The sequence below is a fragment of the Eleutherodactylus coqui genome, chromosome 13 (genome assembly GCF_035609145.1).
Source record: "Eleutherodactylus coqui strain aEleCoq1 chromosome 13, aEleCoq1.hap1, whole genome shotgun sequence".
NCBI classification, from domain to species: Eukaryota; Metazoa; Chordata; class Amphibia; order Anura; family Eleutherodactylidae; genus Eleutherodactylus; species Eleutherodactylus coqui.
This window is the reverse complement of record NC_089849.1, coordinates 12,737,748-12,751,338: the sequence shown is the minus strand read 5'-3', so window position 1 is coordinate 12,751,338 and position 13,591 is coordinate 12,737,748. Positions and strand designations below refer to the sequence as shown.

The following is a 13,591-nucleotide window of genomic DNA, read 5'->3' as shown; positions in this document are numbered from 1 at the left end:
TCTTGTGCATAGGGGGCAGTATTATAGTAGTTATATTCTTGTACATAGGGGGCAGTATTATAGTATTTATATTCTTGTGCATAGGGGGCAGTATTATAGTAGTTATATTCTTGTACATAGGGGGTAGTATTATAGTAGTTATATTCTTGTACATAGGGGGCAGTATTATAGTAGTTATATTCTTGTACATAGGGAGCAGTATTATAGTAGTTATATTCTTGTACATAGGGAGCAGTATTATAGTAGTTATATTCTTGTACATAGGGGGTAGTATTATAGTAGTTATATTCTTGTACATAGGGAGCAGTATTATAGTAGTTATATTCTTGTACATAGGGAGCAGTATTATAGTAGTTATATTCTTGTACATAGGGAGCAGTATTATAGTAGTTATATTCTTGTACATAGGGGGCAGTATTATAGTAGTTATATTCTTGTACATAGGAGGCAGTATTATAGTAGTTATATTCTTGTACATAGGGAGCAGTATTATAGTAGTTATAGTCTTATCCACAGGGGATAGTATAAATTACAACACTTTCATGCGATCAGTACTCTCTCTGGTCACATGAGATGTCGGACGGCTCAGAGACGACGCAATAATCACACAACTCTCCTTACGAGGTTCCTGCACCGAAACATTTATTGTACAGTAGTGGTTCAGATTACGTAACGTCCGTCTGGCTTTGTTTCACGTTAGGTTATACTCAAACATACATAATGACATGCTACAAACAAAATGTTTTTATCCTCTGCAAATGTTCAGAGGGACCTCAGCGTCACCCCGACCCCAACCCAGCCCCCTCCCCCCCCGATACTAGACACACAGATTCGCGGACGCCAACAGTCGCACCGTTTACTCCTGGCAGGTCGAGAACAGCGGAAACGTTTCATATAATATGGAGGAGCGGAAACAAAAGGGGGGGGGGGCGAGACACGATCCGCGTACAGATCAGTTTGGCGCGAGAAAAAGCTGCTGCCGGTTTGTGTGCGATACGGGAAGTATGACACATCGAGAGGGACCTTACACACGGGGCATTATACGTCGCTGACGCACCGCAGCCCGCGGAATTGAAAATGGCTTAAAACCGGACTGCAATTCCGTATCAAAATTCAGATTTTTGTGTTGAATTCCGCATGGCTGTAGATTTGACTGCGCCCTGCGGAGTAACTCCACCCCTCGTGAAAGGTCCCAGGGTCATCAGAATGAAGAACTTCTAGTTAGTGTGCACCAAATTGTCTCATGTCTTTTACTCCAGTCACATCCAGAGCTGCATTTACAATTGCTTTCCTGTGAACGACTGCAGAATCTGGCAGAGTCACCGTATAGAGCGCAGTCTGCTGCGGTGCATTGAAGGAGATGTAGCTAGTTTCTCCCGTGGCCCATTATAAAGGAGCTCTTACATTTATAGATGTGGCTGCAATGCCGAGCGCCAATCAGTGAGCGATCGGTGCTCGTCTGCCCGTCCTTGATGAGGGACGATCGATCATTCATATGATCCTTCATCCCCCATAGACTTATGACATTGTTAGAAGCTCATCCCCCGTTGACGCGGGGAGGTGTGCCGCCAACAGCAATGATTTTTGGTGCTGTATCAAAGATGCGATCACCTGACAGACGAGCAAATTTCCTTGTCTAATCATTCACTTGTATATAAAAGCCCTTAAAGGGGCGGTGCCAAGTTATAACGTTATCAACAGGATAGGGGATAACAGGATAAGTGGTGGAGGTCCAGCTGCTGGCACGGTCACCGATCCCAAGAATGAGGATCTGAAGGTCCCTTCATGAATGGAATGGTGGAAGAGCACGCTGCTGCGCCAATCATTTCATTGGGACTGCCATCTGCAGCCTAGTGCTTGAATCTGCTGCCCTCTCATTGAAGTGAATGGAGCCGTGCTGCACATGCGCATCCTCCATACCACTCCTGCAGGGACCTTCAGGAATCCTCTTCTTGGACCCCCAGCAGTCGGACCCCCACAATCATAAAGTTACACCCCATTCTTTGGATAGGGAACAACATTATAACTCAGCACAACCCCTTTATAGGGGTTTTCCAGGCAGCGTTGGCCATCAGTGCCGGTATACCCAGGAGCCGACGGCGCTCGTAATTGCAGGCGCAGCTCCCATTGGTTTCAGCCTGCAATTGCAAGCGGCAGCTACTACACAGCAGCTTTGGATGTGACTAGAGGGGGATTCATAAATGGGTGGTCTGCGGGAAAAAAAAAAAAAATCGAATTGAAATCTGCTCAGTGCTGTACATAAGCCTAAGGCCGTACTTACACAGGCGAGTGCTATCTCGGTGCAAGACACTCAGACAGCTACTGCGCTCTTAAAACCGCCATTTTACCTGCGAGGGTCATGCGTTTTGGAAGAAAAATGCGACTTTCATGCGCACAAAAATTGTATGTTTCAATATGAAAATGTAAAAAAAAAATTGCATCGCAGTCGCATGAAACTTGCACGTCTATACGAGTGCGAAGCGGTTTTTTTTCTAACTCGCCCATAGGAAGTAATTGGCGAGCTCTCCGCAGAATCGCAGAAAAATACCATAGGCTGCAATGTTTCTGTCTCACAGCATCACTGCAAGAGAAAAATCGTGACGCCAGCAGACCCATCTAAAATAATGGGGTTTAATTTTGTGTGCGTTTTATACGCCTCAACGCACAAAACACGCGCAAAAGTATCGACCGCGTAAATACGGCCCAACGCCTCACCGGATTCCGTTAAACCGCTGTACTTTTTTGTTTTTTTATTCCGTCTGCAGCGATAAAGTTCCGTCACAGGGTCACATGACTGCTGCAGCCAATGATCGGCTGTATGTAAGTTAGTAACCGTCTGTGGCGGTCACATGACCATGCGAGGGACTTCATGGCTGCAGACGAAAAAGAGTGCAGCAGGAGGGCAGGCGCCATCGGAATTGGGTGGGGGTGAGTACTGAATTTTTCCCCCCCGCAGACCGCCCCTTTAAGATCACCGCTAGATACGTAAAACAAAAGTATTTGCATCTGAACAGAACCGCCTACTTTTCTTACCATTATTCAAAAATGGCGAGAGGACCGTCAGGTTGCAAATAGTAGTGTTGGTTACAGAGGCGCAATAACATCTTGCATGCACGATATATCCCGGGCACATACAGCGCCACGAGACACTTCACAAGCAGCAGCGCCATCTAGTGGGGAGTAGATGTAAGGTCAGTCACTAATCCGTATCACAAACACAGCTCGCCCCTTCTCTCTCTCTCCAAACTAATATCCACCGGACAGATAAAGCACATGAGCCGCCATGATGGACGGACAGCTCAGAGATCGGCCGCTCGGAAACTGTCAAAACGGAGAACAAGAAAATAACCACGAACCGTTGCGAGCACTAAATTTACGGACTTAAAGCCGCACGGCTTAGACTGGCGCTTTCTCCGGACCCATGGCGCGTGCGGTTGGAGCTGCGCTCCGCTTGGCTAGTACTACATATAGGGATTAGAGGGACACAAGGGCTATCAGATTCGTCGCAGGACGCGCCATACACCTGACCCTATTAGCACTACAGCCGTGAGCGCCCACTGAACCGCCCACGGGTGCGAGGCGAGCTCCGGAATCCACAAACAGGTCCGTGCTGCCTCCAGAAAACATCAGGAACGGAGGGTGATCAGAGTGACGGGTGAGGCTCTGTTACGCAGCGCCGCGGTTACGAAAATTGTCACTGCCCCACAAGCGCTAGGAGCCGCTGCCACGATAAGCCATTGGGGGGAGGGGGCAGCGCACATATCTTTGGCATAGTGACAAATACTCTCCCAGCACCAGACGCACGCACACCGTACAGCGCTGTGTACACTAGGGACACTATATACAGATAAATACAGCGCTGCAAAGTACTACCGACATTATATACAAATAAATATGGCGCCGGCTTCCTACGCCGGCAATACGCAGGGGGTCGAGTACGCAGTCACTGCACCGGGGGCTCCGAGCACACCCTTTATGACACGGACTACCCCACTCCCACCTTCCATTGTGGGGTTAACGGAATTCGCCGTCGCCTACGACATAGTCCTCCCGTTGACGGGGGTGGAATCACTTACACACAGCGGGCAGAAGAAAAACGGAAGAATTTGCCGCACAGGTGGTAAAAACAGATGCACGGTACTGAGGAAAACTCTCAAAGTGCAACTTTACTAAATAGTTTCCACCTCCCAGAAATGTGTGGAAAAAGCCAAAAATGAGGTTTTTTTTGTTGGGGGGAGTGTATACGGTCACGCCAATTCAGCTGTCCGTCGGTAAACAATTTTGCGCAGCAAAAAAAAATTAATAAACTATGTTGTTACAGCAGCAGAACACGTTGTCCTCTTCTGTAAAACGCCAGGAGAGAGCAGCTGATTGGGCAGCGTCCCCGTCACTCACACACAGCAGGCCCGCCCCTGCGGTAGGCACGCACACACAGCAGGCTCGCCCCTGCGGTAGGCACGCACACACAGCAGGCCCGCCCCTGCGGTAGGCACGCACACACAGCAGGCCCGCCCCTGCGGTAGGCACGCACACACAGCAGGCCCGCCCCTGCGGTAGGCACGCACACACAGCAGGCCCGCCCCTGCGGTAGGCACGCACACACAGCAGGCCCGCCCCTGCGGTAGGCACGCACACACAGCAGGCCCGCCCCTGCGGTAGGCACGCACACAGACAAAAATGTGATGCACGCAGAATTAAAACTTATCTTGGAAGGAGGGGGGGGGGGGGGGGCCACAGGAAAAAAAAACAACATAGGAAGTGACGTGTCCCAACAAGTCACTTCCTGCTCTCATCACGCCAACCTGGAATAGGGGACACCATGTACAGAGAAACGTGACGGAGGGCTGCATTCGCAACAAGCTCAGGAGACGAAGGGTTAAGAAGGGAGGGGTGCGGAGGTAACAGGTCCCCGTACAAAAATATACCCATTAAAAACTAGACAGAAACAAAAAAAAAAAAGTAAAATAAAAATAAATTAAAAAGATTTGATCATGAAAAAAAGGAAGGTGGGGGAGGGGCAGGTGGATGGTGAGCATGCGCTTTACTCCCCGGATGTTCAATCACCGCACCGAGGGGACAAGATAATAGCTGGTCTGATGAGGGGCTGGGGGGGTATATGATTACACAGAGGGCTGTAGGATGAGATCAGTTCTCCCCCCTCCTCTCTAATCCTAGTGACGTCGGGGGTTCCTGCACGCGCTCAGTTGAAGCCGCCGTCGGTGCGGTAGCTGGCATGGGAGTCGCTGGTGAGCTGTGTGGTCTCCGTGGCTGAGCTGGGCTGTACCATTACTGGGATATCTGAAGCATCTGAAACAGAAAAGAGACATTCGGGAGTTTACGGTCCGGGCTGTAAGCGGTAGATGGAGTGCGTGAGCGCAGGCATGATTTTCAATGTTTTTGTACTAAATAACCCTTTTCTAGCGATTTCCCCATGCTGCAGATATGGACGCCTGGCGTGGAATTTAAACCTGCAGCGTGTCAATTTTAGCGCTGGATTTTTGGCGCCGATTCCACGTCTTCAAATGAGAAGGCGAATGCTGCACCAAATTCGGTGGATTTTGCACCGTGGACATTCCGCTGCGGATCCGTCCCACGCGGACATACCCCCAGGGCACAGTCACATGAACATGATGGTGCTGTATGCCGACCATACAAAATACGGGCATAAGACACCCGCGTGATTGTGCCCTTGGGTTCTGTCCACACGGAGCGGATTTGCTGCACAGTTTTTACGGGTAAAACCCGCTTTACAAGCACAGCCTGCTGATGCAGGTTCGCTGCAGACTTTGGCGCAGATTTCGGCCTCTGCAGTGAACTACATGGCAGAAAGTTACACGTTTTTGCACTAAATCTGCTGATAAAATGGACGTGCTGCGGATTTAAATTCGACCCCGTTTCTGCTCTGACTACCAGCGGGTCCCACGGGGCGGACTTGCTGCAGATTTTCTGAGCGGACTATCAGCATGGAAAATCCACAGCATTTACAGTAGCAGCGAGCGGATCTTCCAAATCTCATCCACACGGCAAAGGGAAAAATCCCCCATGGGAACCAACTTGCGAGGCGGAATATAGATTCGCAGCGAGTCAATTCTAGCACCGGACCTTCAGCGCGGATTTCCCAGCTCTTCACATGAGGCAGTGATTTCCGTACCAGAATCCACAGCAAGTGGTGCGGTTTTGCTGTGGATTTTGTGTAGCAGATCCGCGGAGGATATTCCGTTGCAGAAGAAGCACCGTGTGAGCGGACCCAAAGCAGCGATGCCAAAAGACGTCCCTGCAGGCTCATTACACAGTTAAAGGGAACCCGCCATCACAGCTGAACCCCATGAACTCTAACGTGAGGGACCAGGGAGCAGGTTTCATACTCAGGGGGCGCCCCGTTAACATGAAGTTGCTCCTTTCTGCAATAGAAATGAATGGAAGAGCGTGCGCACAGCGGGCTGAACAGAGTCGGGCACAAGAGCGGGGCGCACGGCGAGTATGAAACACGGCACCCCGGACTCCTTCATAGTTTATGGGGCTCAAAAGTGATGAAAGTGTGCCTTTAACCCATTGTCATATGGAATGGAAGCAGAACATGACTGGCAGCCGCGGGGCACCACAGAACTACTATTTCATCATTTTTCTGGACATGACCCACATGTTATCCAACTTTTAGTATCACTCACCCCTTTCATCATTCTGCATCTGTGCCTCCAGGTCCTCGGGGGACATATAAAAGTCCGTCTCCTCCCCTTCGGGGGGCCGCGGTTTACACTTCCCACAGCAGCAATTACAGCAACAGCAGAGACAGCAGCAGCAGTAACATCCAGTGATCAAACCGCAGAACATGAAGAGAGCCTGGGGAAACAAAGAGGAGTCATACGTGGGGGGTCCGAGCGTGGGAGGAGGAGTCATACATGGGGGGCCGAGCGTGGGGGAAGGAGTCGACGTAGGCAGGGGGTCCGAGCATGGGGGGAGGAGGAGTCATAGGCAGGGGTCCGAGCGTAGGAGGAGGAAGAGTCATACGCGGGGGTCCGAGCGTAAGAGCTATACATAGTGCTCAACATATACAGCCGGGAGCGACCGCGGACTCCAGCTATACGTAGTGCTCAATATATACAGCCGGGAGCGACCGCGGACTCCAGCTATACATAGTGCTCAATATATACAGCAAGGAGCGACAGTGGACTCCAGCTATACGTAGTGCTCAATATATACAGCCGGGAGCGACCGCGGACTCCAGCTATACATGGTGCTCAATATATACAGCCGGGAGCGACCGCGGACTCCAGCTATACATGGTGCTCAATATATACAGCCGGGAGCGACCGCGGACTCCAGCTATATACCGCATCTAACGTATAGCTGTAGACAGAGCCTATCTTACGCCCCCGACTCACCTTCGCCCACCAGCTGGACAGCACGAAGTATGTGTTGACATTCTCTTCCCCGAACTGTTCGGCCACGTAGAGTCCCAGCGAGCCATATTTGTCGTAGATATTTCTCTTCGTGGCGTCTGTTAGGATTCCGTGTGCGTTGTTGATCTCCTTGAATTTCTCAGAGGCTTCTGGATTATCGGGGTTTTTGTCTGGATGGTATTTCAGCGCTAACTTCCTGCAAGATGGAAGAACAAAGGTTCTATAGGAGCTGGAAAAAAAACAACTAACTTTTTGTTTTTCTTCCCACTAAGTAACCATTCCTCTAGTGTAAGATCTCCGTTTGCTGTCTGTTAGGCCGGGCTCACAGGAACGTGTTTGTCGGCATGCCGATCTCCTGCTGGTATGTAGCAAGTGGCTCATGTGAGCAGCACAACTAGAGCGAATGGGATTTTGCTGCTGCATATTACACGCACAAATACTGCGCAGTCATGTGAGCGCGACCTTAACTGAAAACTGTTCTTTACACTCGGAGCTAATCCTTCTCACAGCTGAGGGTTCGTTACAATTGTATCGAGTGTAGATCATTTTTTCCAATATAAACATCTTGGACTCCAGACTGATACACTGTAACAAATACACAGCAATAAGCAAAACCGCTCACTTAGGCCTCATGTCCGTGGATTTCTGCCGCAGAAAACCTGCGAGTCCGTGCAGAAATGATATTTAAATGCTTGTTGGCAATCGCGGATGATTTTTTTTTTTTCCGCACGGAAAAAAAAAGCGCAAGCCTAAAGTGACCGCCTTCCCCCTCATCCCCACCTCCCTGCTTGGTCTCCAAAAGGTATCCGCCTACGAATTCAAATTACAAATGGATTGCGGATCACTCGCTTCCATAGAGATCAATGTAGCAGGGCCGCGTGTGTGCATGGAGGTGCAGATGCTGCACGCTTTCCTATGGGCGATTTCAACTGCGGATTCTCCACTTGCATGCTGATCGTGGATTCCGCAAATCAACAGCCGCTGTGTTGAGTGAATGGAGATGGGCAGGGAACAGCAAGGAGTGAAATCTCCTCCAGCCGCCCGGCCCCCTGCTGGCCACTCTGTCAAAGAGCCAACGATACTCGCTCCTGTGTAACAGCACGGGAGCGAGTAGATGCGGGGACGAGTGTCGAGTATCATATGCCCAACATTCGTCCAGTGTAAATGGACCTTTAAAGCGACCTTCTGATTTTGGGACAAAATTCTGTCCTGGGAACGGAGGGGGATAGGGGGTGGGGTAACTTACCTGCTGTAGTTGTTCTCTGCCACCCGTCCCATTGAGCCACCAGTTCCCTTTACCATTTTCAGCCTTTTAAGATGGCAAACGCAACTTTTTAACTAGCTAATGCACATTGTGCTCTGTGATTGGCTAGTGCTGATCACATGAGTAGTGCCGGCCAATTAGAGAGTGGGTATAGTGCATTGGTAGCCTAACACTGTCAATACACCATGGGGGATTAGGTAGTTTTAGGATTGTGTCGGCCATCTTGGGCAGCAGATAACAGGATCACCTGGAACCAGCAGATTGTTGGGACAGAAGTGAAGAACTGCAGGTAACATACTCCATGCCATCGGGCCGCCTTAATAAATCTGTCAGATCTCTGGCCCTCCCACGCTCCCAAGTTAAATCTACACCAACTACGAGCCAGTGAGGGTTTGTTCTATAATTGACACCAACATGTCGCGTAAATCACAGTCCATAAGCGGGGCTGCGACTGCACCGCCCTTTCTGCCAAGACTCGCTATTTTTTTAAAAAGTGTCAACGGTGGCAGAAAAAGGTCAATAAGGTGCAAAATTTGTAAAAGGAGGACTCTTAGTATAAGGAAGACAAAGCATCACTTGATCGATCGCTCGCCCTCCGGTACCGCCGTCATGGACCTATGTAACGCCTGATTAAACGAGCACCGATCTCAGTGATCGACGCTCATCAACGGCAGGAAATGGGCTGCAGTAGGAGGACCCGCACTCACCGGTAACATCTCTTGATGTCGTCAGATGTGGCGTTCTTGTCCAGTCCGAGAACGTGATACAGGGATTCCCCGGAGGTAGAGAGGGAGCGCTGCCGTTGGTCCGACATCTTACGTCACTAAACAGAGACAGAATGTTAGCGAGAATCATGAACAGTGAAGGGGAGAAGAAAAACATACATAAAAGGTAGGATGACAACCTTCCACGGCGTCGCCTGCTGTCCGCACGGCGGCTCCAAGCTCCTCCACTCCCATTTTTAGTTCTCCAACTCGCCTGACTTGCCCCTCCCCCCCTTTAACTTTCTGGAGTTAATTATAAATCAGTCGGTACGGGAGGGCCGCACCCCCTCCTGACAAGCCCCACCCACTTTCCAGAAAAGTGCCGTGGCCGGCCGCAGACCGTAGAAAAGTCGCAAAATTCTTGTGCAAGAGGTGCGACTTCTGTACGCCAGAATCCTAGCACACAGCGTTTGGTAAACGTCTCCCAGGGTGTCTTCCTCCAGAAACAGCTCCCCACCAGTCTATGTCTGGTATTGCAGCCCAGCACCACCAAAGTGAAGGAGACTGAACAGTAATACCACGTGTAAGCTGCGGACAGGAGGAAAGTCGTATCATCTCTTCTTTGACTCCCTTATTAGCAACCAGTCTAGTTAAAGGGGTTGTCTGGTTATGGGACAACATGCCCCCTTTTAGCGCCTCCCTTGCTAAAATATGAAAAGGAAGTGTATTTGCCCGTTCCTTGTCGCCGCAATCCAGCGCCGCAGCCCCGCTGTGGTCCTGGCATTTTTGTGACAGATGTGTCACCAGAAGTCACGTGACCACTGCAGCGCCACCGTTCTGCACTCATGGCATTGTGGTGCCCACGGTGCAAACACTGATGCCAGGAGAAAGAGTGGAGACTCTGCAGTCTCCGATTGGCTGCAGTAGTCACCTGACTTCTAGTGACATCAACAGCCACAACAAGTGCCAAGGCCACAGCGGGGCTGCAGCGCCGGCTCGCGTCAGAAGAGGGCGGGTGAGTACACTTCCTTTTCTTATTTTAGCACAGTGGGCGCTAAACTGTGTATGTTGTCCAATCACGGGACAACTTCTTTAACCAAGCGTGCACATTAGGTCGTCAGAATCTGGCGCCGCTTATCACACGAGAATCAAGGAATCAAGTCAGTAGCTTGGTGGAAAACAAGAGAAGAAAGGATTCCTTATCCCTCAAACCCTAGAATCAGCCACCAGGGGGCGATGCTTCATCTAAGGTATTAAGAGCATAGAAAGGGTTAATTAGAATACCAAATCAGATGGAACCTGCGGCTGCAACACTACAACTCTCACTATCTGGAGACCTGTAAACTGCAGGCATGATGGGAGTTGTAGTCTTATATCTCCCTCTGGCAGGGTCTATTGAAGACCAGAACAACCTCAGTTGTATCATATTTGCATAGAGAAGGCAGCCATCAGCGCCGCTGATCAACAGCCATTGCTACGGAATTTGGAGGACAATCAGCGTGAAGAAGGCGACAGAATGTCCGCACACAGAGTTAAATCCTCTGGGGAAGAGGCCTTTCTAATACACTGTGATCCCCCTCCTCCCCGCCATCTGCTGCTCAGCGCCTTCTGTCTCTGATGATCTCCGGGGCCCGAGGTGTGAGGTCGCCATCGCAGAGAATATGCCTTCAGCCCCCAGGTCTCCCCAATTACAGGAGCGCCGGCGTTTCTCTATAAGGTTTATTATAGAAGCCCTTTAATCCATCCTCTCTGGGATCGACTCTCGCAGACAGTAACAGTCGATCGCCAATCCCCTCCTGCTCCACACAAATCCGTGTTCTGCAGTGCAGCACGATCAGGGCGACCAACGGCATAACTAGCAATCGCTTCATGGAATTGCTTCTGGAACAAATGCAAGCGATCAGGCAATACGCTGGAGGACATCGTACATTTCTGGCTGCCGTCCTGCAGGCACCGACCCCACGGCCCATTGTTAGGGTGGATCATCTATCAGGTTTTTGGGTTCCAACTACTAGCATCTCTGCTGATCAACTCTAGTAAGTGTCGCAGCCTCTTCTGCCTGGTTCATCAGTAACATGGCCTTTCTGCAACTCAGCCCGATACAAGCAAATGGGATCGAGTTGCTATACCGGGGACAGCCACTAGGCAAAGGACGGCGCTGTGTCTGATATACGAAGAGGAGGCATTAGCGCGCTCTTCAGCTCCCTTCAAACAGTTGATCGGCGGTAGTGCCAGGAACTGGACCACCACCAATCTGGTATAGAATAGCTCATAGTTACAGCCCATAACCCCCCTTTCCTTACTGCAATCACTGGGGTCCAGGAAGTTGGGATAGCTGGAGCTGTTTGATTGGTTCTCACACAGAAGAGCTGCTTTAGCTACGCAATGTTTGCACTGGCGATTTTTTACCTCTACGCCAACTTCACACGGGGAGTGCGATATCGGGCCGTGATTCATAACCAAATATTGCGTTCGCCAACATGCGAACAGATACACAGATACAAGGCGTTTTAATACTGAAACCGTTTCGCATCACTTCGGGGAAGAAGCAATCCTCTGCCATGGCCGTCAGCCGCCGCGGAGGATCGTGGAATGTCTCCCATTGTTTTCAATGGAAGACCTCGCATTGCATGCACATAGCATGTGGTGCGATGCTGCTGCTGGCCCCATTGAAGACGATGGGTGATACGAGGGCACGCCCAAAGATAGGACATGAAATCGGTCATGTGTATGACCCCATTTAAAAGAAGGGAGTTCATATTAGTGTGAGATCTGTGCGTCTTGCAACGCACAAATCTCACACGATTTTCTTGGCCGTACGAAAACGGCCTAATGGCGCTTTCACACGTAGCCGATTTGGTGTAGATTATCCGCAGCGGAAAAATGCACACCAAAATTCTGTCCCTAAGGAGAGCACCCAGACGGTGTTATAGGGCTTGTCTAAAAGGGCTGACAAGGACTTGCAGGAATGCTGCCCTCCAATAGGTGGCGCTGTGTTGTTCCATCTTCCTTATTTGCATATTTCCCAGAGGAGCATGAATGGCCTTATAAGTCTCCTCAAACCTTCTAGGTGCTCTCCTTAAGGAGAAAGGATCTCCTTCAGGATCCAGACACATGAAGGCGCTGTGGAAAACACGGGGTCCTCCAGTTCAAGAGAAATGGAGACATCAATCATGAGCCGAGGGGTTGGTTTTTGCCGATGAGGGGAAGAGCGCCTGGAGCAATCATGGAACCAACTGTGATTGTTCTCAGTGAGAGAAACCAAGTAATCTTGTAGATATGAGACCTTCTAATGGCCAACAAAAATACATGATGTTACAGCGAGCTTTCGGATCTTCTATCGATCCTTCCTCAGGCTGAAATGGAACTGGTTCTATTCATTTCAATGGGGCTGATGGTAATGGTCGAGAGCTTGTACTCCATCTCCAGCAGTCCAACTGAAGGGCAATGGAGCGACACCGGGCAATGTCACTGCATTCATTCTCCCCCTCACTGCAGGGGTGCAGTAAGCCCGCAGTGAGGAGGATGGGCACACAGTACCCCCATTCTTAGGATCGGTTGGGGGGAGGGTTCAGCGTTGGGACCATCACAGATCAAAAAGTTATCCGCTATTCTGTGTATAGAAGAGAAACAGATTTTGGGCTGCCCCCTTTAACTGCACAAATGCCAATAACAGTTGAAAAGTGAACGACCCCGTTCAATAACAACACTTTGGCACATGTATAAAAAGCTTTCGGAGCTTCACCTAAACCACGGATTAAGTATGGGCCCCCACAGACGCATTCATTAACCCAACAGCGAGGCTTCCACAGTAGACAGTCATCACAAAAACCCCCAAAATGATTTTGCCCTTTGATTCCCCCGCTAGGGACCCCACTCTACGACCCAGAATGGAGAGCCACTCAGCAGAAGCCACTTGCGTTCTGGTTAGATCTTGTGCCATCCTATTACACGACAGCCATTCATGTGAATGGCTGACCTGTAATACCACATTTCTCCTGTAGCGGCCGGGGATCCCCATCTACTGTCAGTGAATTGTTTACATCTACAGGCTAAGCCCATCCTAATGCTTCCTACAGCTGGAGGATTGCTACAATTGTATCCAGTTCACCCAACCGCCAGCACCACAATCTCTCTGCTCTCCTGTTTGATACATTGTATCAATGCCGATAAAGCTGCGCTCAGACTTGCGTCATGGCTTCCCTTCAATAACGGATAGGATA

The 13,591-nt window shown here is 50.1% G+C and overlaps 1 protein-coding gene across 1 annotated transcript in view; it reads right to left on the bottom strand.

The window, feature by feature from the left end:
• Positions 1 to 621: 621 nt before the first annotated feature.
• DNAJC5 (DnaJ heat shock protein family (Hsp40) member C5) overlaps positions 622 to 13,591 on the bottom strand; it is a 28,437-nt gene continuing 15,467 nt past the window's right edge. The window contains exons 2-5 of the mRNA XM_066587608.1: positions 9,372 to 9,487; positions 7,383 to 7,596; positions 6,669 to 6,840; positions 622 to 5,307 (exon numbers count right to left, since the gene is read on the bottom strand). Coding sequence (XP_066443705.1) covers positions 5,201 to 5,307; positions 6,669 to 6,840; positions 7,383 to 7,596; positions 9,372 to 9,478 — 600 coding nt within the window. The 5' untranslated portion in view covers positions 9,479 to 9,487 and the 3' untranslated portion in view covers positions 622 to 5,200. The remainder of the gene's footprint in view (positions 5,308 to 6,668; positions 6,841 to 7,382; positions 7,597 to 9,371; positions 9,488 to 13,591) is intronic.